This window comes from Pteropus medius, unplaced genomic scaffold, assembly GCF_902729225.1.
Source record: "Pteropus medius unplaced genomic scaffold, Ma_sr-lr_union100, whole genome shotgun sequence".
Classification (NCBI taxonomy): Eukaryota; Metazoa; Chordata; class Mammalia; order Chiroptera; family Pteropodidae; genus Pteropus; species Pteropus medius.
In genome coordinates this window covers 329997-354711 of record NW_024350398.1, presented here as the reverse complement: position 1 = coordinate 354711, position 24715 = coordinate 329997, and the positions used below count along the sequence as shown (strand labels likewise).

The 24715-nt window shown below is 55.5% G+C and overlaps 1 protein-coding gene across 2 annotated transcripts in view; it reads left to right on the top strand.

Annotated features, from left to right (window-relative positions):
- Positions 1-4590: 4590 nt before the first annotated feature.
- Positions 4591-24715, top strand: part of NOS1AP (nitric oxide synthase 1 adaptor protein) — an 87308-nt gene continuing 67183 nt past the window's right edge. The window contains exon 1 of one of the 2 annotated variants that reach the window (XM_039839836.1): positions 4591-4941. In XM_039839836.1, the coding sequence (XP_039695770.1) occupies positions 4837-4941 (105 nt within the window). In that variant the 5' untranslated portion in view covers positions 4591-4836. The remainder of the gene's footprint in view (positions 4942-24715) is intronic. The other variant, XM_039839837.1, reaches the window with a different exon arrangement.

Genomic DNA, 24715 nt, shown 5'->3' with positions numbered 1-24715 from the left:
CCCTCACTCTTCATTTTGCCGGGGGAGATGGGGCGGGAGAACAGCGCAGACACCCCCAGGCTGGCCGTGCGTCCAGTGTACGGACACCGATCATCTGCCCGAGAGCCAGACGTGTTTCTACTGTAGCTTAAGTAACGGTCAAGGAACTCATGCTGCTTGCTCTTTCTTTTTGGGGGGCTGGGAGGTAATCTTTCTGAGTTGGCACCAGGGCATGTCTCAGTTCAAGCACTTCTCATGCAATATGGTCATCTCAGCCGTGGCGAAGGTCACCGCTTGCTGCCTCCAGACTCTGCCGCCAGCCCTGCCACCAGCCGTGCTCTGGGAAGCACGCTCCATCCTGGGAGCCTGCGTCCTCCCTGTGTCCTGAAGACACTGTGCGACTGATGTCTCTCAGACCCCTCCAGGGTCGGCCCTCCCCCTGCTGCGTGCTCCTCAGGCCTCACCTCCCTCTCTAAGCCGTTCCTGACTGAGCCGGTCCCAGGGACTTCCCTCCTGTCCTCCCTCCCCTGACCCTGAGAATCGGGGCGTCTGGTTTTGATGGAGATCACAAGTCACCTTCTGCACTTCGGTGTCGGTCCTGTGCCCCTGGGAAATTACTAGAGCAGGAATACTTGTTATCGCCTTTCACGGAAAGCTGTTGAATCAATGAGTATTTCTCACGTGAAATGTTGAGCAGGGCCAAGAAACACAGCTGCTAACGTTAACTCGAAAAGGAATCTTCAGGGTTAGCAGAGCGGGGTGGGTCAGACCCCCTAGGAGAGATCACTAGAAGAATCTATGTGTGTGTACGTGTGAGGGGGAGGCTCAGCCCGTGGAAGCTCAGCCTTCTAGAAGAATCCGTGCGTGTGTAGGGGGGCTCAGCCTGCGGGAGCCCAGCTTTCTCTCTCCACCTCAGAAGGCTGCAGGCCTCGGCCCTTTCGTTGAACGCATTCCCCACAACTGTTCCGAGGAAGAATTTGTTGGGCAGCTGCAGACCCTCCGAAACCGTCCATACTCTGTTTCTTTCTGGGCTAGGGATGGGTGGGGGTGCTTCGAAGGGCAGACGGACGCCCCGCTAAGCAGCCATCCCTTCTGCTCTAATCTCGGGGCTCGCCTGCTGGGGAGATGGGAAGGGCTTGGAGCCCGAAAGGCCTCTCCCTCTGGAAGTCAATTCGGAAGAGCGTTCCATTCATAAAACATAATATGCATAATTTTGTTTTTGTAGAGAGTCTTACCTTTAAAACAGAAGAAAATGACTTGATAGAAAATGCAGCCTGCCCTTGGCATGGGGGTGCAGTGGGCTGTCAGGCTGATTAGGGGAAGGGCACGCAGGTCAGCATCGGACTCTAACGCCTTCTGGTACGATCTTTCTTATGGGGGAACGAACATCCCCAATCATCGTTTACGCAGTAAAAGGTCATGATCGACCAAACCCGGATGGCGGGGGGGAAGGCGCTGTTTATTTCCTGATTTATTTTCGCAGAGAAATCACTCAATATCTTCACGGCCACCTTTTCACGTGGCTCTAATGCTGTGTGCCCCAGGGAGACACTGTCAGGTAAAACTGGTGCCATGGAAAAAGAATCTGAACGTTTTTCGAGCTGTGAATTATCTGCGTGTTATCTGCGTGTTATCTGACGCTATCTACGTGTTATCTAAATCATTGCGGGTTGTTAATATTTAATATCACTATTTACACAAAGACGTTGTGAGTTCTTCCGCATGCGTATTCGAGGAGCATCGCGCAAGCCGACAGCCTCTTCGTTCTCTGTTGGTTATGCTCGTGGCAGGATTTCTAGGGCTTGTGGCTCTATGACCCACAGAGGTTGCGTCCCCCTCTCAGCCTCGGTTTCCTTGTCTGTGAAATGGGGACAGTGATGGCACCTGCCCCATACGGTCACGTGAGGTGCTTCACAGGACGCGCTCAGCGTAGCAAAGCAGGTACTTTATGATCAAAAGTGAATTCATTTCCTCAGTCCCCGATACGGGCTCAAAATAAAATTTGCTGTCGACTAATTTGTAACTCACCCCTGTGTGATGAGAAGATTCTTGAGTTGGGAGCTCTAGTCTGTAGTAACGACTAGGCAAATTACTTGATTTCTCTGGTTTCTGTTTTTTGTCTTTAGAAAAAAGGAGCTGGGTTGGAGGACCTCCGAGGAACTTTCAGTTCTAAAGGTCTAAACTTTTAGTAAAATTTAACATACGGCGCATTGTACGATTTAGCGATTTATATTTTAGTTAAATGTACTTCGGGTTAAAATTGTATTATGCAAAGTTTGAAATACGGAAGGAAATGGGAAGCGATGAATATATACCTGGCATTGGTGTTAAGAAATGTAAGGGTTCATTTTTTCTCACAGATTTGAAGATGCCGTGAGTGAAATTCAATTATCGATTATATTTAAAGGTGCAAAAATAAGACTGAAATCACTGCTAGAAGAAAGGAAGCTACTTTTGATGCCCGTCGTTTCTCAGAGAAAGTCCTGGGGCCTGCTGCCTCCGGGCTCAGCAGGCGGAGGCCAGAGCAGCACGCAGGGACTCCTTTCTGGAACGTTTCTTCTCACTGAGGTGGATGAATCTAGCTTAGCAGCAGCACACGCCTCAATGAAACATGGACTCTGAATTTGATCTGCATCTCGTTTTCAATAAGAAGCCTTCCATGGCAGTGCAGGCCATGATGGAAACGCCTCCTGAGAGAATCGGGTTCAAATTCCGGCTGCCTTTCTTTCTAAATGTGTGACTGTAGATTAGTTAGGTAATGGCCCTGTGCCTCAGTTTCTTCAGAAAATGGGGCGAGCCTCAGGCCTGCCGTGGATATCGATTGAGAAACTACATGTGAGACTCTAAGCTGGCCACATAGAGAGCACAGTGAATGTTAGCTATCATTATTATTCGATTCTATAACTAATTATTGGATGTCTGCTACGTCACAGTCTCTGTACTAGACCCTGAAATGCTTTTGGGCTTCGGCCTTCTGTGTCTGGTCTACAGAGCGCTACAATTTTAGATATGAAACCCTGGTTATCCAGGCCCAGGGGACCCAGCTTAGACTAGGAAAAAGGCCATTTGGAGTCAGAGGACTTTTTAGACTCAGGAGGCATGCGAAATGTAAGTGAAATACCTGCTTATGGTTTTGCCTTGAAGTCACTCAGTTCCTGCGCCAGGTTTTAGACAGTGCATTGTGACGCCTATTAAAGCCACTGTGACATTCGAAGAGCCAAACGTGCCCGATTAGACACTCGCGTCCTGTATTTATGAAAAGGTTATGGTGTATTTCCTTGGTGCAGATTATTTTTGGCTCTTACTGACATTTATAACTTTGATAAAGTCTGTACAGCATAGTGCACGTAATTAATTTGTTCTCGTCATCAGCTTGCTTTTATTTAAGGAGATATCGCAGAAGATGCTATATCAGCAGATAGGGGAGATTTCAGCAGATAGGGAGTAGGCAACAATAGGGAAGGACAAGATGAGAAGTATAATCATGACAATAGTGCATTCTTACATAGACTTATTCTGGAAATGGCGGGAAGATGCGCTTTTTGCCAGTAATTTCATCGTGATGCTTCCCATGATCCCCAGCCTTGTCTAGTCAACCAGCAGCCCACACACAGGGTGCTAGAAGCAGGTGTCAGGGGATGACTTCCATTAAGGGGCTGACTGACCATTTGGTCTCCACCTCAGGTTTAACTGGCGTTGGCATCCGCCGGGTTAGTTGCTTTTTGGTGACTTTGGGGTAATGCTAAGCCATGTAAGTGATAGCTATGCTGTATGTGGGCCCACAGGGTTTTGATAAATACCGAATATTTGGTGACCACCTCCTCCTATGGCCCCTTCGCTTGCACACGTGGCACAATCTCTCGATGTAAAGGAGGGGAGGGCACGGGCCTCTAAACGACAGACGCGCCCAGTCCAGCACTACGCAGACGCGGGGAAACGGGACCGCCAGGAAGCACGGGGAGCTTTTGGCCCTGCCGGTAGGGAGGGTGTTTAATTAAGAAAGATAAAAAAGTTGTGGACGCTCTTGTCCTTAGCACCCCACTCCCACGGGGCTGATGGCTTCTACACATCCCGCCGTCAAGACGCATGTCGGACAGCACCGTTCACAGGCACAAAGCGCCCGTGACACTCGCTTTTGGGCAGTCTTGGTTCTCACGAGAAAGGGGTCTCTGAGAATGAATGATTTGGGTATCTTCGGGCCAGGCGTTGGGCCTTCCTGGTAAATCATAGGAACAAAACAATGAACACCGCCCCTCCTCTTCTCCAGAAGCAAAGATCCAAGGCGCTGCTGCTGCTCCTGTTAGCGGCCCGGCCTGGCATCTGGCGGCGAAACGCACAGGCTGGACGGAGCCTGAGTTCCTGCGACCCGGCGGTCCGGGGCACCGCAGAGTCCGGGTGCCGCCGCAAGGGGGCGCTCCCGGACTCGCACCTGCTCGGCCGGCGGCGCGGGGCGGGGCCTCGGCGGAGGGCGGGGCCTCGGCGGCGATAGGGGCGGGGCCTCGGCGGCGGCGGGCGGGGCCTCGGCGGCGGGAGGCGGAGTCGCTCCGCGCCGAGCCGGCGTCTCCCTGACAGGCGCCCTCCGCCGCCGCCTCCGCCGCCGCCGCCGCCTTTTCTTCCCGGCCCCCGGCCGCCCGCGCCCGGTCCCGCCTCGGGCCGCGCCCCCGCCGCCTCCCCCGCCGCCCGCCTAGCTCGCCGCCAGGCTTCCTCGCGACAGGAACTGCGCGGCCACAGTCCCGCCCGCCTTCGGCGCCGCTCCGGCCCCCGCTTACCTCAGCCGTCGCCGCCGCCGCCGCCGGGGTCTCGCCGCCCCTTCCCCCGCCCGGTCGCCCCCGGAGGGGCCGGCGCCCTGCGGTCACCATGCCCAGCAAGACCAAGTACAACCTTGTGGACGACGGGCACGACCTGCGGATCCCCCTGCACAACGAGGACGCCTTCCAGCACGGCATCTGCTTCGAGGCCAAGGTGAGGGCCGGTGCTGCGGCAGGACGCTCGGCCAGCCGGCACCGAGCGGGGGCAGGCTGACCGGGGCCCCTTCTCCTAGAGGGGACCCCGCCCAGAGCGGAACCCGCGGCTCCCGCCGGAACTGCGGGAGCACCAGCAAAGTTTGAGCGGTCCTGATCCCCCTCCCACCTGCAGACCCCCGTCCTCCCCTTCCACCTACACACCTGTGTCCTCCCCTCCCACCTGCAGACCCTCATCCTTAGCACTCCCACCTGCAGACTCCTGTCCTCCCCTTCCCTACCAGAGACCCCATCCTTCCACCTCCCACCTGCACGCCCCCACCCTCACTGGCTCAGGGCTGATGGAGTTACTCCCAGACCCACCCCCGACGAGGACAAGCCAGTGGGTGAGTGCAGCCTGGACACCTGGTCCTTTAGAATGGGTTCAGGGAAGCTCTGGTGTTATTTACCATGGGAGAGGTGTTTTCAGGAAGGTCTTTCAAAGGGGAATACCTGCTTCCCCATTGAGGAAAAAATACAGGGTGTATTTTAGGTTCCAGGTAACCAGGTCCAGGTGTCAGAGTCACTTACCAAACGCCTGGTTTGCCACAACTCCTTTGCAAGTGCCAGGGGTCGGGTGTGTGTGTGTGTGTGTGCGCGCGCGCGTGTGTGTGCGTGCCCGAGCGCCACCCTTTTGATAGTTTTGTGGTGCAATGTTACGTTTCAGCAGCTAGCAGGAAACCACTGGTCAAGAACTTGGGGGGGTGACTGAATTCCCAGGGCTGGGGCCACAGCCCCAGGCCCGTCCTTGGGGAGGGGCGGGTGGAAGCCTGTGCTGCACCCTCTGGTGAGGATAAGCTGCCCCAGAGCTTCCCAGAGTGAGGAGTCCTGATATCTGAACTCCCAGCTGGCGTTCCTGCTGCCGGTGGCCTGGGGAGCGGGCTTCTCGGCGGAAAGGGTGGGGACAGTTTTCCCCCTCTTTGTCCCCCTCTTCTCCTTCGTGCCGTCATAGCCGCAGGTGTCAGCATCTCACGTGAGGATCAGCCAGTCCATAGGAAGGCTATTTCTTCCGCTTTGCGAAACATCTGGTGCTGCTATGTGCCCAACACTGTCAATTATCTTGAAATGTTTTTCCTTCTCCTGGAGATGTGAGTTGGTGAATCTTGCCTCTTTTTGTTTTTCCCCTGAGTAACCTTCTCCTAGTCATCTGGGCTAGAGCAGGGAGGACACCCCCTGGCCCCTGACACTTAGCGTGTGGCGGAACGCGGAGCCGACTTACGGGGTACGGCTGGGACCAGAGCAGGGCCGCAGCCCGGATCTTCCCTGGCTTCTCTGGGAATAGATGCGGTGGGTCCGAGATGGGATGTTTGGGTTAATTTTTATCCAGGCCTGTTGCTTTGGTGAGCAGGTTTTTTATTTTAAAGTATGAGTTTTCAACATGGCCATGACTTAATTTTCTTTGACATATGTAAACCGGGACCTTGGCTTTGTCTTGTTCGGTTCACTAGTGCTCTGTTTTGCAAGAATGGGGGTAAGGAGAGGTCAGGGTTAAACTGTTTCTAAGCCTTTTGTTCTTTTCTCACAGTCATTGCATTTGATCCTAATTGGGCCTCAAAACCCAGCATGCATGAGACTCACCGGGTGAAGCCATGTGAGAGTCTGATTATCGCCACCTCCGTTCTAATTTGCCACATCTTGGGGGAGCCCGGGACCCTGGACCTCTAATGGGCTCCCCACGGCATCCGATGCAGGGGCCGGGACCAGGCTGTGGGGAGGCCTGGGCTCGAGGCCTGCCTCCGCCTCGCCGGGGCTTACCCTGAGTTCCCCAGCCGTGTCTTCTATTCAAACGTCGCTCCTGTAGTAACTTCCCGGTTCACACACAGTGGTGCTCCATGGGGGGCGGGGGACGGTTGGTCCGGGCTGTGTCCCAGGTGCAGACCTGAGGCACAGGGACCACGGGTCTGCTTTGAGAATGAGGAGCTAGAGAAAAAAGGACGGAGCTGGCTTTGGGGACCGGGCCCTAAGTCCCAGTGCTTTGTGACCGGAGCTGGACAGCTGCGTGAGTCCAAGCCCTGTCAGCCATGACCCGCGTCGAGGGGGAAGCAGAGCTTTCTGTCCCACGCGAACCGCGAGCGCCGCCCCTCGGCGGTGTCCATCCCTCCAGAGCAGGGTCTGCGGCACTGCCCAGTCGCCGCGGCTCAGGGCGCGATGCCCAGCACACTTCCCCTTGTTTTGGAAAAGTGCGGGCCACAAAATGAAATGACCTGTTGCTGCCTTGCCAGGCACCCTCGGAAGGCAAGCCCGGGTCCCTGTCCCCAGCGCTGTCCCCAGGTCCCTGTCCCCTGTCTCCCAGGACCAGCACTGCCTGGAGTGACTCTCTGGATGGCAGCCTCTCATCTCAGGGTTCTGCGGAGGTTGAAAGGTTCTGGCTAGAGGCGAAGGGCATCTGGGTGTCAGAGGTTCTGTGCACTTAAAAAACACCATGTGTTTAGTTATCAAGCGGACCCTGGATGTTTTCACCTGCCAGACTGATTATCGTGTGATAATCGCTGCTTCCCCAGCAGTGGGTGTCCTCGTGTCTTACGAACGAGGACACTGGCTCAGAGGTGGCCGTCACGTCAGCGCACACAGCTGTGCACGGCAGCGCCAGGATTCAAATCTGGGCGCTTCGGCTTCGGGCTGCCAAGGCCGAGGCTTGGTCGTTGGATGGCTTTCCGGAGTGTTCGCTCTGCTTCGCACTCAGCCTCTTCGGCTCCGCTGTGGGGAATTTCCAAGTCTCTCATGCGGGGCTCTCTGCAGACCTCCCCCTGGGCTGGGGGCTGCTCCCTGCGGTGCCTACCGGGCGGCACCGCGGGCCTTCGTGGGTGGGTGGGCGGTCAGTCTCACCGGGCTGGAGAGCCTGTGGGGCCCCGACCTGCCTCGCGCTCTCCTGGTACCTCCCTGGGGCTGCCAGCTGATGCCACCTGCCGGGTGAGAAAGAGACGTGTAGCGAGCTGTGCGGAGGGTCAGGAGAGTATTAATAGCGGGCTTGCCTGCTCGGAGGTGACTTTTGATTTGCCTAGGACTTTCACATGTAAAGAATTTCCTTGTGTGGAAATAGGAACATCAGTGTCATCTGCATTTTTCAGATGCAAAGATGAGGCTCAGGGGGATTAACTTGTCTGGAGTCACAGGACTGATGGGATGAGAAAGTAATAACGGCGACCCTTACCCCTGACTGCGAGCCGCGTGCCGTCTGGGCCTGGCTTCGTTCAGTCCTCACTCCAGCACCGTGTCCCCGGCCCGTGGCTCTCCATGGACCCCGAAGCAGTGGCTGTGCTGCGTCCGTAGCCCTCCGGCCCGGCCCTTCCCCGGGTCCGCCCCGTGGCGCAGACTGTCAGGGCCGGAGGCAACGTGGCTCCGATGCGGAGGTTGGGTCCAGAGGGGACGTCGTCCACACAGGGTCACATAGCTCCACGGGAGCAGTGCCGGGGCCACCCTAGCTCCCCAGCCTCACACTGGTTTCAGCTATAGCCAGCTACCTACACACCCAGTGGCTTAACGTATCTGTTAATTTGCTCGTGATTCGTGGGTCGGAGTTCGGGGAGGGCTGGGCCCTTCTTCCGTTGCATGGGTGTTGACTAGATCACTCGGTTGGCTGCATTTACCTGTGGCAGGGCTGGGCTGGAAGGTCCTAGAAGTGCCACTCACCGGGCTGGCCCTCCAGGTGGCTGTTCTCTCCACTGGGTCGCTTGGATTCCCTCACAGCATGGTGGCCCTTTCATCTGGCAGCTGGCTTGTAAGAGGGAGTGTTCCAGGCGGTGAAGGCAGGAGCTCTGAAGGCCCGGCCTCTAAAGTTACACAGGATCACTTCTGCATTCTGTTGGTCAGATTGGGCCATCGGCCAGCTCGGATTCAGGGCAGGAGAAGTGGACTTCACTTCTTGATGGGGAGTGTCAAAGTCCCATTGCTCGGGGGGAGAGCGACATTGCCGAAGCTGCCTCAGGATCGCAGCCTACACCTCTGTGTTCCCTCGCACGCACCTCCAGCGACCCGGAGTGTTCTTAGGGGACCCGTCTCACGCCCTGTGCATACATCTCCCCAACATCGGGTCCACGCAGCCTTCAGTAACACATTATTTGGCAAGTGGGAGAAATTACCTACTGCAGGAAGTCCGAAAGCAGTAAATATTGTCCTGCTGCTGAGTCATCCCATCCTATCGTTTCAGTAACCTTCTGAAGGCCTCCACCTTGTCCTGTGAACTTTTGTTCTGTTAATTTTCCTGGAATATAATCTTGATATCCTCCTGCCCCAAACTGCAAAGAGTTTCTAAGCCTATTCTGTTAGGCCCCCGATTCCAAGGGCTCTGTTTTTGAACAGCCCTCTCCACCGCCCTGTGCTTCAGTCCAGCAGGGTGCTCGCGAGCCCAGAAACCTCCTCGAGGTTCCCCACGCCCCCCTCAGGCCCAGCCCACTTGTCACTCAGTGACGTGGCAGCTACCAGTCCCTCCTCCACGTCAGAGGCACACCTCTACGTCAGACCCTGCTGTGGATTAGAGCTGCTTGCCCATCTGATTTGTCATCGTCAGGGTCCCTGCTACTCTGCCCTGCCTTTTGCGGTGCTGAGCGCAGTCCTCTGCATGTAGAAAATGCATTTTGAATGAATGAATGTAATTTCTAAGATGGTCCCCACAGGGACCGCCAGGGCCCTCGTGTGTTGCCAGGTGTGGGCGATGCCCCAGCCGGCTCTCCTCCCGACTTCCTCTTGCTTCCGGCCTGCACCTCTCAGTCCCCAGGGGCCTGAGGGGATGCCTGGTATCCCCCCCACTCCCACCTCACAGAGTGCCACTTCCTTCTAAAGGAAGTGCTGAGGACACATTTTTTCCTCATGAAGTGGAATTCCAGTGATGGGCGTGCAGTGCAATTAGAATTTTTGATTATAGAATACATGATCGATTCCAGGAGCGGGTAATTGCCACTTATTAGTAAAAATATATTTTCAACCTGTTGTGGTCTCATTAATGAATTGATACCTTTCTCCCCAATTCATTGTTTTATTTCCGTTAATATTCTGTGTTGTAATTTTTATGACATTAATTTGGTTGACAGCATGGCATGGCATGGATTCAGGAGCCAAACTGTGTCTAGGTTCAAATCCCACTCGGTCCCTCACTTGCTATGTGGCCTTGTGTGAGTTACTTAAATCTCTCCCTTAGTACTGTCATCTATAAAAAGGGGGTGCCAATGTCACCTGCCTCAGGGGGCTGATGAGAAGAGTCAACGCCCCGCATGGTGCCTGGCACAGAGGTGGCTGTTTTTGTTATCGTTGCTGTTTAATCCCACGAGTTGCAGTTTAAGTTTCACCTGTGCGGGTTTTACTCTTGGCGTCGTGACGCGCCACGTCCCTTTGCGACGCAGAGGCCTGGCCGCGTATCATCTCCATTTTACGTGCCTGCTTCCCAGCTCTAGCCACAGTAGTTCTCTGATTCCTAAGGTTGCAAATCAGACAGCAAATCTATGGGCTTAAAATAGCTGTCAGCTTCCTCGGGAAAGAGTGAGAAGGGGTAACCGGCTCCCCGGGCGCCCCGCAGGCTCGCCCCACCCCGGACCCTCGTTGGGGCTGGACATCACAGGCCGTCAGTGCGGTGGGTCGTCTCTGCGCTGTGTTTCTCTGAATTTCTCGGATAAACGTTTCTTCAAGCAGAGGAGCTCTAAGCAGACGCGGTCTCGCGTCCTGGGATTTATCAGCACCTCGTGCGATGCTTACAGTTCCCTTTTCAACTTTTACATTCTGCATCGTTTCCTTTTAAGCGCTGCCGCCGCTGGCTTCAAAAGTTACTTAAAATGGCACTTCCGGCGAGTCCTGTGCCCAGAGCGTTGCAACGCCTCAGATCCCCCTCTTCTACCCCGTGTGTCACCCAGTTGGTGTTCTGCAGCATTTCAGTGAGACTCGTGTGTCTGATGACCCATCTGTGAGAACTGAGGGCGGTGCTGCTACCCCCATTTATTCTTGAAGTGCAGTGCTCTCCAGGAGCGCTGCTGCACTGATCCGCCGTGACAGGGGGCTGAGCCTGGGCCCCCCACCACGGGGTGGGCAGGAAGGGGACCCTGCCACCTGTATGCTGCTCTCCACCGGAGAGAAACGCTCCCTGCATGCTTGCAGCGTCCACGGCTGCACATTCCCTGCTGGCTCCGTGTGCGCATCGTCTCCTGACCTAGGCTACAAGCTCCTCCAGGGCCAAGGGGACGCCCTACATGCCTGCCTGTGCTGTCTGCATCCTAGAGCACCAGCATGATAATCACTGTCATTTAAAAAGCACTTACTGTGTTGCAGGCACTATGCTGAGCTCTATACGAAACCATTAATCCTCTCAGCAGCCGTGTGAGTTAGGGCACTCCCGTCATCTGAGTTTTACAGATGGGGAGGCCGCGTCGAAGGGCAGGTGACTCATTCACAGTCCACATTTAGCAGTGGACAGACCCCGGAGTCAAACCCAGGCGCTGTCCACCGTTGGCAGCTGTGCAGTGTCTCTTAGACACCAGGAACTAACGTTTATCAGGCACTCGCCACGTGTGACGCACGTCAGCTTACTCAGTCCTACTGTGGCCCCATGAGGGTCGGCCTTGTCCCCACTCTGTAGGCGAGGGCACTCAGGCACATCCTGGGTTAGATCGGATGGGCAAATAAATGGTCTGTGGAAGGTGGCAGCCTTGGCCCTCCCAGCACGGCTGAGCCTGGGCCCGGGGCTGGCCCGGGGCAGCGGGCTGCTTGGTGACCTGTAGATACGGAAATGGGCATTAGTGAGAAGGGGCGAGTGGGGGTGGAGGCCAGGCAGGAGAGGCTCCCAGAGGCGTGTTCCCGCCGTCACGTGCTTCCGGCCCGGAGGTGGCAGTCCATTCCCGCCCACTGTCCCTCATCTCCAGGCCCTGTCCCTGGCCCTCCTGGAGCCATGTCTGAGGGTCAGGGCCCACAGCCCAGGGGCCCTCCAGGGGAGCACGTGTGAAAGCGGAGAGTCCCCGGCCTGGCTGGCGGTGAGCCCCAGCGCCGGGAAGGCTCTCGGCTGCGTCCTTTCCGATGCGACAGCAGCTCCCCTGCCTGCTTCGGCCTCTCTGGATGGGAGGCGCTCATGTGGAAGTGCTTTCTTTTTCTGCCAAGAGGAAGATTAACATCCGCGGCGGGCCAGGTGGCAGGTGACTGTGTTCCTCACGCCCTGCCCGCGCCGCAGCTACGTTTTCACGTTGGCCCTCGGAGCCGTGGGCTTTCCGTTCTCAGATTTGGCGTCCCGGTTAAATGTTGTGTCCTCGACAGCCGTGGCTGACGTGTGGTCTCTAAACTTTTTTTTTTTACTGTGATCGAAAGTTTACCTTTTGCTTAAAGGTCACTTGAATGCAGGTCAAGATTTGGCAGCATCCTCAAATGAGGGGCACCAGCAGCAAATTTCTTTGATCAGAGAAAGCAGCAGTTCGCTTGCTCGGTGCCTTAAAGTCACCTGGACACTAAACATAGTCAGAGGCCCAGGCTTGTGGAAGTGGCTGCTGAGTCACTGTCGCTGTCAGGGTTTCCAGGTGGTGCTGACAGACGCCTGAGTTTGAGAACCCTGGAGCCCGAGCCCGAGTTCTTGGCCCAGTGGCACCCCGGGAGTTAAAGTGCTCTCAGCGATTTTAATTCAGTTAGTATGAGGTGTGGCCTGTGCGTTGCGATTTTTGTCTTTCTTTGCTGAGACTGTCTTCTCATTTGTTTCAAGAATATTCATAATTGCTTGTTGAAGTGTTTGTGTCCCTGGGTGTCCTGTTAACACTTACGTGCCCGTTTTGCGATTATGTCGGTCTCTCCTGCCATCGTACCCCCAGCCCGCGAGGTCCTCCAGCAGGCACCGTGTCTGAGTTACTTTCCAGGACACTGCGTAGTACCTGACACATAGGCACATCCCCGACCTAGAACGGATGACATCGATGTCGCAGAGCGTACATTGCCCCGGCCCTCAGCATGCGTACCTGGTGCCCTTGCCAGCTCAGTGATCCTGCCTCTCGTCGTCCTGGATCTGTGTCGGCCGCTTCTCACAGGATGGTTTGTTGGAGGGAACGTGGCGTTCGATGCCTCTGCCTCCCAGCCAGTCCTTGACAAGCTGGTAAAGGTTTTTCTGGTGTGGGTCTCCTTTTCCTTCTGCCGATGGTGAGCTAGCCTGTGGCCTGAGGTGGACTTGGGGTTGGGGACTCAGGATGGCCACATCAAGTCCGTGCTGGTCTTGGGAGGTGTAGCTGGCCCGAGGCGCGTTTCTGCCCTCGTCACCAGCCCCGCGTGCTCCGTCTGCTCCGTGGCTGCAGCCGTGTTTGTGTGCTGGTCTGGCACCAGTGCCATCAGAGCAGCTGGAGCTTTCGCATTGTCGCGGCACGGGCAGGGCCCTGCTCAGGAAGCCTGTGGCCCGTAGGGCGAGGCCGACACCCTCAGTGTCCCGTGGCTGTCAGGTGCCTCCTGACCGGGATGCCTTGTAGGGACCCCCTATTTCCTCTTTCCAGCATAGCCTGAAGTCATTTTTCATTTAAAACGTCTGAAGCACACACTCGAGGCTGCTGACTCAGCTCTTCCGGGGGCAGTCTGGATGCCCGGGGCATGCCGTGCGGGAGGGTGCTCTCGCCTCCCATCCACTTGCTCATTTCTCCCCGAGACTCTTTGCTTGGTGCTCGGCAGGGTCCGGGGCTGAGGCCGGGCCGCGCTGCCCGCCCGTCCTCGGCTCAGCAGCCTGACACAGTCACTGTCAGCTCCTGGCGCTTCAGCGCCCTCGTCGGTAAACTGTGGAGCTGACCGGAATGTAGGTCTGGGCTTCCGCATCTTCTTCTTCCCACACCTCTGCAGACTGTCCCCCTGTCTCCAGGGAAGTCACGCCCCAGTCACTTGGTGCCCACATGCTGGCTGACGGAGCCGTCGGAGCAGACAGCGGGCACACGGCCGCCCGCACGTGGTGCTGACGTGTCCCCCTGTGCCCGTGCCTGACGCCGGGCGTGGGAGGGGCCTGCACTCTCGGCCCTTGGCTATCGTCCATCAGTGTTGCTCAGGCACCATGATACGGAGGCAGCGTTTACTTGTCGCTTGTCTCTTGTTCTCGAATATTTACACCTTTTGCTGCTCCGTGGAAAAAATCTTTTAAAATTTCAGCAATTTGCCCTATTGTAGTGAAAATCAAAAGATGGTACCCTAACCCTGGAAAAGTGGCAGCATATCATTATTGGACCTTCTGCAATTCCTACAAAAATGATAGAGCAGCTGAACAGCAAAGCCAACAGCTCACGGACAGCAAGCAGGCAACAAAATTTGGTGACAAAGTATCCTCACAAGCCCCCAAGTACATTCAGGGGACAGTTCACCAACAACCAGCGTGAGATTGGTGTCTGTGCGGGAGGAAAACAGGGAGCCACAGGGCACAGGGCGAATGTGGACGAGGAGAACCCGGGGCCAGCGGGCCCACCCGGAGCACGGTGCGGCGCCGCAGGGCTGCGGCTGACGCCTGCAGTGCAAGCTCACCGCGAGGCCAGCCCCGTGAGCTCCCAGGGCTGGCTCGCCAGGCTGGAGCCCGCGCCCAGCAGAGGCCACCGCGGGCCGTGTGGAAGCTGAGTGGGACCGGCACCGGAGGCAGAAGGGGAGGTCAGACACCGGGGAGAGCGAAGCAGCGCCACGCTTGCCTGTCGCGGAGGAGGGGCCGTGGTTAGGATGCTTCCGGACTCAGGAAAGCAGAGTCGCGAAAGCATCGACAACGGGCAAGCATCGGGGTCAAATCGGAAGGCGTTTCTATGAGAGAGGGAGAGAGTGAGGAGCAAAATATCGTCTCTGGAGATGTGTGACAATGAGAGCTGCCAAAGACATGTATTCAAAGAACAGATAAAAATATAACATTATTTCTAAATGGGCTAAAAATATTTTAAATTATGCAAGACATGAAAGAACATAAATTAGAATTATGAAAATTCAGAAATAAAGTGACGGAATTCAAGAAAAAGTTAGCAATATAGAAATTATCTTAGAAATGAAAACTAGAAGGAATACAAGAAAAAATAAACCTAATAAATGCCTGAAAAGTAGGGAAAGTTTTAAAATGAAAAAGAATTACAGAAAAAGATAAAATAGATTTGAAAATGGCAAATATTGAACACAGGCAAAGAAGAGCTAACACATGGCTAAGAGGGGCTCTCGAGACACAAAGCCAAAGCAAGGGACCAGGACTTCAAAACTGGTAATTTGTGAAAATTTCCCCCGAAAGAACAGTATCCGAAACCTCATACTGAGAGCACACAAAGAAAAAGATCACCCAGGCACCCAAGAAAGAACGTGAGTTATAAGGGAAAGGAAAACTAGGTTATCAGACTTACAACAAGCCAGGGAAAATGGAGCGACACGGAAGCAAGGAACTGAGGGTTGTGTGTGCAGCAGTTCTGACGTGCGAAAGTCAGGGAACGTTGTGCCCATGAGCCCTTAGGGTGCCGGAGAGCGAACCTCAGTGGCCGGAGTGGCCAGCGACACGCATGACTGTGGGCGGTGTGGAACGCGGAGCTGTTACGGAACGCAAGCTCTGTGAAGGCCGCGAAGGGGAGGTTCTGTGCAGCAGGTGCGTGGTCGTAGCAGCTCGCAGTGGCGGCTGTGACAAACCGCTGTAGTGCTGGTGGCCTAAAACACAGAAATTTATTCCCACAGTTCTGGAGGCCAGAAGTGCAAAATCGACTTCATTCTCCTGAAATCGAGGTGCTGGCAGGCTGCCCTCCCTCCGGAGGGTCCAGGGGACAGTGTGTCCGCTGCTCTCCTGGCTCCTGGCGGCTGCCAGCGTCCCTGCAGCCTCTGCCGGCCTGCTGGCTCTTCCTCTTCGGTGGGTGACGCTCTCTGCCTCGTCCTCGTGGAATGGCTTCGCAGATGATCCCCCCACCTGAGACCCTCACTCACCTTGCAGTGTCTGCCATGATGAGGTGACAGTCACAGGTTCAGCCGACCACAAGGATCTAGGAAAGCCGGTTTTTAAACTGTGGAGGAGGGGGTGGCACGTGCGGTTTTCGGCATTGTGACCGAGGGCGCCACTAGCATTGCTGCTGGCTGCGTGTTGGGGGCGCAAACGAGTGACGGGGGGCATTCGGTTCTGTCGTCCCCGGGTACGCGCAAGCCAGAATTTGGTGTGGAAGACGGAACAGATGAGTAGAAAAGGTTAAGTAAAACCCGCAGTCTTGAATTCTCATAGGAAATATCCGTGTGAACCCTGACGTGTGGAACGTCTGTCGCACTCATTCTCACGCTCTCTCTAGCCTCCAGCTCTGCTCACGGCCGGGCCGGGGAGCACGGCACAGGGAGTGCGGTCAGCGGTACCGCGGTGGGTGGGCGGAGGGCCAGAGCGGAGACGGAGCAAGCAGGGGGCTCGCTTCATAAACCATGTGCATGTCTAACTGGTGGACTGTAGACTTGACACTAATAATACGTTTTTGAAAAGTAAAAATAATTAACAAAAAATATCTAGAAACAATGGTGCCCAGAGGGTGGTCTTGAAAAACTGTTTTGCGTTAAAGGATACCAGGTCTTCCTGGAGAATTGGCCGGTTCGAGTCTGAGGGAGCGGGAGAGAGCAGCAGGAGGGCCGGGGGCAGAGGGGAGGCCTCCCCGGCCCCGGGAGATGCCAGTACCGGACGTGCGCGACCACGAGGGTAAAGAAGAGGGGTCACAGGGGTAGGGGGGCGGTGGTGCTCAGCCCCGGACGGTCAGACGCGACGTGCCGAGGCAGCTGCTGGCAGCGCCAAGCCAAATACTTGGTCGGGGGTGGGGAGCTTAGGCGTACAGACTTTGCATATTCTGGCTCCCTGAGAAGCCATGACCTCCGTGTGGGTGGACACTCCTCACCCTATCAGCCTTCTGATGGTGCTCTACCCCGCCAGCCCCACCCTCTTCCCTGCAGAGGGCAAGCGCTGGCTTTGCATCCAAAGACTATCTGTCACTCATTCGGTTTCTTATCTTGCCGTAAGCCCACAGGCAAGCATTCCCGCCTGAAATCAGGCTCCCGCATCTGGGCCTTCCCCTGAGCATCTCGGTTCCGTGTATGTCAGCAGTCGTGGCTGCACGGCGCGATCACCAGGGAGCCCTTAAAAGTACAGCGATGGTGGGACCCAGCTGCGACACGTGCGATGACATCCCCAGGGGTGGCGGCGGTCTATGTCTTGGAAGTTCTCCAGGTGACGACGCTGCGTGCAGCGGGACTGCAAAGCACTGTCATCCTAGGAAGTTAGGGCTCTGATGCAGCAGGCAAGGCCAGGGCTTGATGCCTGAACGCTGGGCAGTGACTGTGCCCCGGGAGGCCCAGCACACGGAGGCCGCCGCCCGCCCGGTTCTCCCAGAGCCCCGCAGCCCGGTCCTTTCTCGCCTTTGCCTTTCTGCAGAACTTGACCCGCGGGTTCTGCTGCTTTCCACAGCTCTTTCCTTTTGGCTGCAACAGAGAAAAATTGATGACTAAGTCTTAAAAGACTTTTTTTCCACGGAGCAGCAAAAGGTGTAAATATTCGAGAACAGGAGACAAGCGACGAGTAAACGGTGCCTCCGTATCGCTGTGCCTGAGCAACGCTGACGGACGATGGCCAAGGGCCGAGAGTGCGGTCCCCCCCATGCCACGCGCGGGCCGCCGTGTGCCGGCTGTCTGCTTCGACGGCTCCATCAGCCAGCGTGTGGGCACCAAGTGACTGGGGCGTGACTTCCCTGGGACAGAGGGACAGTCTGCAGAGGTGTGGGAAGAAGACGACGCGGAAGCCGAGACTTCCATTCGGGTCAGCTCCACGCTTTACCGACGAGGGTGCTGAAGCGCCAGGAGCTGACAGCGACTGTGTCAGGCTGCTGAGCCGAGGACGGGCGGGCAGCGCGGCCCATCCGAACAAGGCCCCGCATATCCCGGGCCTCAGCCCCGGCCCCCTGCTGAGCACCGATCGAACTGTCGTAAGGTGCAGACGGCTTTCGTGGAGTGAATCCAGGCACATTCACTCTTGTTTTAAGACATTTGGTGTTTGGCCAGTGGGTTTCCCTAAAACAGGCTCGCATCATCGTCATTGGGTGCACGTGTGGCATAACGGGGTTTCGGCGGGGTGTCACGCCCGCCCTCGGCAGGATCCAGAGCAGAGCCCGAAGGCCGGCTTCATCAGGGCACTGACATCCCACCGCGCCAGGTGCTGAAGGCGGCCGAGGACATGTCCAGGAAGAGGAGTGTGTCTCTGGAGGGCCGGCTCTTCTCTGAGCAGGAGCCTGGGGGATGGGGGATGATTTAGCGCCTTGACGTTTATCCATCTCGACGCCCCTTCTCTCTAAGTGAGAGACCCGTGTGATGGCAGAGATCCCGGCTGGGCCCTGGCCTTGGAAGGGGGAGGGCTTAGCACACTCTCGTCTGGCCCTGAAAACGGAGGTGGCTGTGCAGTGGGGTGGCCCTGATGGCATCGTAGGCCCCTCTTCCCCTGCTTGTAATCGCTCGGAGCTCGCCTCCCACTGGGGCAGCAGATGGGCTGGTGGGGTGTGGGGGGTCTGGTCCCGGTGGAGCAGGGTGGGGGTCTGGTCTGGTGGGGGTGGGGTCTGGTCCAGGTGGGGCAGGCGATGTGCGCAGCTAGATGAGGTAAGCTCCTGCTTGCTTAGTCTTTCCTGGACCCACAGCCCCTGTAAACTAGAATTCGGGAACCGGTCCCAAACTGTGCCTTTGGGCTGAGCGCCCACAGCCTTGCTGGCGGAGGGGTGCTGAGCGTCTGAGCTGGGGCGCGTGCGTACTGGCCCATCCGGACCTGGCCGGGGGCACAGGGCACACGGGCAGACCCGGGCCCACCCTCCCTTTCCTTCGGCTCCACACTAGTTGGAGATCAGGCTCGGATGCGTTTGGCGGTTTATCCGAGATCACACAGCTAGTTTGGGCCTGAGCCTTTCTTCTGGCCTGTTACGGTCCCTTCCAAACTGTCCCGGCTGTCGGGTGGGGGTGGGGAGGGGTGGGCCAGGCTGCCACACGCAGTCCAGGTGCCGCAAAGCGGCAGAGCGCTTTGGTGGTGCTTTAAACCTTGCTCGTGTGACACACGCAGAGACCCCTCTACACTCGCTTTCTCACCGAACGTCCTTGTTTCGAGACTTTGCCATGTAGTTTCACTCGTTCGTCTTCACTGCCAAGTAGTTCCCCCCGCGTGGACACAGCAGTTTGTCCATTCTTTTCTTGATTGGAAATTAGGTGGTTTCCAGTTTTTCGCAACTGTAGACATCGTTGCAGTGAACGTTCCTTACAACCTCCAAGTCCCCTTGAGCGCAGCGTGAGTTTGTTGGGTCACGTACCACGGGCTGAGCACACGCCGGCCCCACGGGGGCCCAGGGATCCTGGGGACGCCGTTTGGGCGCGGTGCCTCCACACCGGGCTGACACCTGGTTTTGCTGCCTTAACCCTTTTTGCCGATAATGCTGGCTGTGAAAAGTCTTTAGATTTGCATTTCCCTCATTACTCGTTAGGGCATCAGTTTTTATGTTTGCCATTAGTTTTTTTTTTTTTTCCCCTCGTGTGAACTTGTTCATATCTCTAGTCCATTTTTTCGGTTGAGTCTTTTGTCTTTTCCCTGTTGATTTGTGGAAGTTTTATCTGAATGCTGAGCTTGGTCACGTGTATAACAACCATCTTTTTCTACTTTGCGGCTTGTCTTTTCACTTTCTTTGTGGTATCTTCTGATATATAAGTGTTTGAGATTTTAATACAAAATATATCAATCTTTTCCTTCTCATTTATGCTCTTTGTCTTTTAAAAAATTTCTGTGATCCAAGATCATCACGGTGCCTTTTAGTATTCTAGAGGGGTTTTAGATTTGCCTTCCACATTTAGCTCTGGAATTTATTTTTGCATGTGGCTTGAAATAGGAGTCCCGTTTTACTGTTCTCTGTGCGGATAGCCAGTCGTCCCGGCACCATTTTAGTCTGTTCACCACTTTGCCACTGCCGCATCTCCAGTGCCATGCAGAAGCTGGCTTCACGGCTTCCTCCTAGGTCTGCTTGTCTCCGTCCTTCAGAGCCTCTGCCTTCTCAGTTCTCAGCCTCGCAGACTTGATTATTCTTGGCCTTTGTTCTTTGGTAAAAATTTTGGAATCGGTTTAGTAAGTTCTTTAAAACAGGGATCTTTATCAGTTTTTTCTTGTACTGACATGTCTTTTTGGGTTGAGATTTCTAATCAGAATCACACTGAATTTATAGAATAGTTTTGGTGATAATCGACATCTTTGCGACATTTAGTCTTCCACAAACATGCCTCATCTCTTCATTTATGTAGATCACTAGTGTCTTTCAAAGAAATTTTATAATTTCTTAAATTTTTATCTACCTTTTCTTGGATTGATTTGTAGATGCCTTATAGTTTTGTTTGCTACAGTACATGGCGTCTTTCTCAAATGCACATTTCCTAACCGTTGGGGGCTGATCTTCGTCGCTCGCATCCGTGGCGCTCTTCACCATCTTAAAATTTTAAGGGCCACCTTGACATTTCTCCTGTCCTCTGTCCCACGTGTCTGTGTTCTGTCTCTCGCTTTGGCTGTTCAACAGCAGACCTTTGAAGTTATCGTAAATATGACGAACTATTACTTCAGATGGTTCAAATCACGTGAAAGAATGCTCCACTCGACTCATGAGTGATGCAGGTTATAGTGAGACAGCGTTTCTCGGTTCAAAGACTGGCACAATTCCAAAAGCGTGACACATCCTCCGCCGGTGAGGCTTTGGGGAAATAAATATACGCATTCCCGCTTGCTGGGGGATAGCAAAACAACATCACGCCGGCCTCTGTTGCACGTGCATGCACTCCTTGGTCAAGCAGGCCCACCGCTAGGATCCTGCTCCAAAGGTTTACTGGCAAAAATGCCTTTAAAGGTTTGCTGGATTTCGAAGCATAGTAAGATTTTTCTCACTGAGGGATGCAAAGAAGTTTACTCATGTTTTCTCTTAGTGCTTGTGTGGTTTTATTTCTCTTAAATTTTGATCGAGACTCATCCTCGCATGCAGGATGAGGTGCAGACCTCGTTCCACTTTCCTAGCTGCGCCCCGGGTGCCCGTGCTGCCCACTGAGGAGTCGCCCCGGCGGGAACACCGCCCTCCGTGCCCGCTTCCTCTCCCCGTGCACGCCGGGTTTCGTGCTTCCTGTTATTTCGTGTGGTCTTTTGGGACATAGTCATTCATTCGAGTTGTTATGTCAGTTCACTCAACAGTCTGTTCTCCTGTGGTTTCGTTCTAATCATGAAATATTCATTCCTTATGCAGACTGACAAAAAGTTCATCACAGCAGAATGAAATATTCAGTGTTATTTTAAATATTTTCTTCATCATTATCCAATATCCCTAAATGAAAACTCCTCTAAGTATATTTGTATTCCAAACTGAAGTAGATTTGTAATCTTTCTTTAAAAAGGGGTAGATTTTTCTTATTTTTCCATTACCTTTTTTATCCTTTTTCTCCTTGTTTATCTGCTGCTTATAAGGCAGTCTAACTGATACAGTGTAGCATGTGAGTTGTATAAATGGGGAAACATTTATTCCACATTCAGCCCCTACTTCCCTTTATTATTTGAAGAAATCAGTTTCAACTGCAGAATTCCTGAGCCGCCGGGATCAGCTGCTGGCCGTGAAGCCAGCCTGGGACGTCCTCTGTCAGCTGCTTAGCTTGGTGGTGGCCGTTTAGTCACTTGGGGGGCGGGGACCCTGATGAAGCATTGGTTGTTCTTCCCGTCTTAGGAGGTCCTTCCTGGCCCTGGTGGCCTTGGCCGGACTCAACCCGTAACTCCGCCCGCAGGGTGTCAGGAGGGTCTGAACGTGCCAAACGCACCGGTGTTTGTGACCGTTCCTGTCCTCTCCTGCCAGGGTGCTGCGGGTCCCCACTCCGCATCTCTCTTCGTTTCCTGGGTGTGCGCACCTCCATTAGCTTGGTTTTGGCTGTAACCCGTCCTTTCTCAGAATTCTGTCCCCTCCCTCGGCCCACGGTCACGCGTGCCTTGTGATAACTCTTGTCCGGTCTCCTGCCCCAGCGAATGAGTGAGCGGGCTCCTTGTCATCTACTTCGGTTTTCCGGTCGGCTTTTGTTGCTCAGACGCCCCTCTCTGCTCAGCGTCCTGTCGCTGCCGCGAACCCCGCACGCCGCCGTCCTGCTCTGCGTTTCGCCTCCCGTTCTCCCTGCCTGGAACGTCCTCTCTTCCCACTTCTGTTATCCACTTGTACCAATAGGCTCAGCTCAAGTGACACGTCCTCGGAAGCTGTCCCTGACCTCTGCTTCATTAGCGAATTGTACAGTTGCCCGGGCGGAGGGCGCTCACCCGCCCTGCTCTCTGGGCGGTGCCCACGTGGCTCTGGCACTTGCCGAAGGCCCTGATCGTGTCCCATCCCAAGACTGGGGGGACATCGCAGTGTGTCAGGCCGTCTCTCTGCGGTTGCATCAGGTGCGGAGTGGCTGTGCCCAGGTCCCCTTCTTCCCGAGCGGAAGGAGATCTATGCGAGGTGGCCTCCGTCAGCAAGCTGGCTCCCGCCAGCTGCAGGCCGGGTGTCCGTGGCACCAACAGGTTGCTGAGCGTCAGACTCCCTGAGGAATTAAAACGTGACACGTATTCCCAGCATCCACCCCAGGCCTCACAGGTGAAACTTCCCTTGACCGAGGTTACGTGGGCCTCGTGGGCCTGGTTTGGCATCTATAGGTTTACCCTTCTCTGTCTTTCTACAGATAAAAGAAAGTTGAGACCTAGGGGAACAGATTTGAAGAAGGGGTTAGGAGTGTGTGGAGCAGAGACGTTTCCCTGTTTGCCTCCTGCCCCTGCCAGCAGGCGAGTGTCCCCTCCAAGTCCTGTGGCAGGGACAGCGGTGTGGGGGGCGGCGTGCACGCTGCATCTGAGCACGCTGCATCTGATGCGTGTTCGGCGCTCGTTCCGTGTGGGGTGCTCGGTGCGGGCGGGCTAGAGGCCTTCGGTCTGGGGCTCTCAGTGTGAGAAGCGGGTATGTTAGCACGTAACCCCACCACCATGCTGCTCACTCCAGGGCACAGTGGGGTACATGGGGCATGCAGGGAGCTCCGAGGGGCTTTGTTGTGGTAGCTGTTGAGGCAGGTGGGCCAGCGCAGGTGCATCTGTGACTCCCGTGGTGACGGGCTGGTGAACGGCTGGGCCAGAGCGCCGTGTCCTTGCAGGGACGTTGTCCTGGCAGGATGGAGAGACTGCAGAGCGGCCTGATTTACCGGCTGTCAAGCGCAGCAGGACCGCCCTCGATACGGCCTCGGACTGTTCCTGGGCTCCAGCGTCAGCCGATGGCATCCTTCTTTTACTGCAAGATAAAGGCGGAGGGGCAGGCAGGGGGAGGGGGGCAGGAGGGGCGGTGCTAGGCAGGGACGGGGGGCGGAGGGCACCAGGCAGGGATGGACCTCCCGCTGCTAGCTCTGGCACCTGCGGACCTTGGGGCAGGTGTCTGTGTCCTCTGACCCTCAGGCTTCTCACCCAGGAAGTAGGGGCCGAGATGCCGTCTGCTCCATTGCAGGCTGTTACCACATCAAGTAAGATGACGTGTGAGCACTAAGCTATGCAGTGTGGTCCTTTGTGACCGTGGAGACAGCTGCTTAGGTGGCAGTGGCACGTGTGTGTCTCAGACACGTTGACCCCAGGTTGGCCGAGACCTGACTATGGTGGAGGATTGTGAGAAGTTTCGAGGCACCGTCCCTGAGAGGGAGAATGTCAGGGGACACGTGACTCAGCCGAGGACTAGGGGTGCTGTATTAGACACCGCTCGTTCCCGCCGGAAGCGGTGGCCCCCCACAGACTGTAACGTGTGGATCACACTGCCTCCCCAAGAGGGGCGTGCTCACGGCGGGAGAGTGACCTCTGGGGCGTTTGGGTAGATGGTGCGCAGTGACTGTGCGATGTCATTTTCTGTCCACCGGGATCAGTCAGAGGAGGTGAGACCTTGGGAGAGAGAGGACGTCAAGGACAAAGCACAGATTTCTCCCTGAGCTGCCGGTGTGGTGGGGACAGGGAACTGCCTCTGGACAGAGCCGGCCGATGAGCGAGGTCAAGGGGAGGGGCGACGGTCATCCTGGAAGCAGCACTTAATTGTTCAGTGTCGTCCAGCTCCTTAAAGCAGCGTGGAAAGTACGGGCAAACGTGCTCTGAAGCTGCCGTGGCTGTGGAATATTCTGATGATGACATAACAGGGATCTGGAGCAGACCTTCCCCGCCCGCGGTCTCTGTCTTGGCTCCTTCGCTGTGGGCCGGGGGGCCCCTCCTGGGTCCTGCAGTGGCAGCGCAGAGGTCTGCTTGCCAAGATTTGCGGCTCTGCCTGAATATGCCCCGGTTTCCTGTTTGCTCTGGCTGCTCTCTCTCGCTGGAGGCGGTCCTGTCTTTTCCTTTGTGGCCTCTTTTGACTTGGCACCAACTGAAACTCTCGTGTCAACACGATCCGGCGATAGGAGCTGATGGGACATCAGGGTGTCGTATGCTGGCCGAGAGTTCAGGGTCCATTGCTGCGGTTCCATCTGAGTTCATTATTTGGCACCGTCAACCTAGAATCTTCTCCAGCTGCGTGCTTATTACGTCAGCCCACTTAATTTGTCGGAGTTCTTGGTGTTTATGCTGAGACGCTTTGAATTAAACTCTAACAGCAAAGGCACCCATTGTTTCGTTGGTTACTTTCCTAACCTGCCGCAGTAGACTTTTCAATCTCCCGAGCATTTCGCCGTTTTTCGGCCTGCAGGTATCTTTTATCTGCTTTACCGATTCTTGATGGATCCAATTCTAGCGGGTTTCATAGCTCTCTTGGTTACCACTGGGCCTGAACCCAGAGACCATTTAG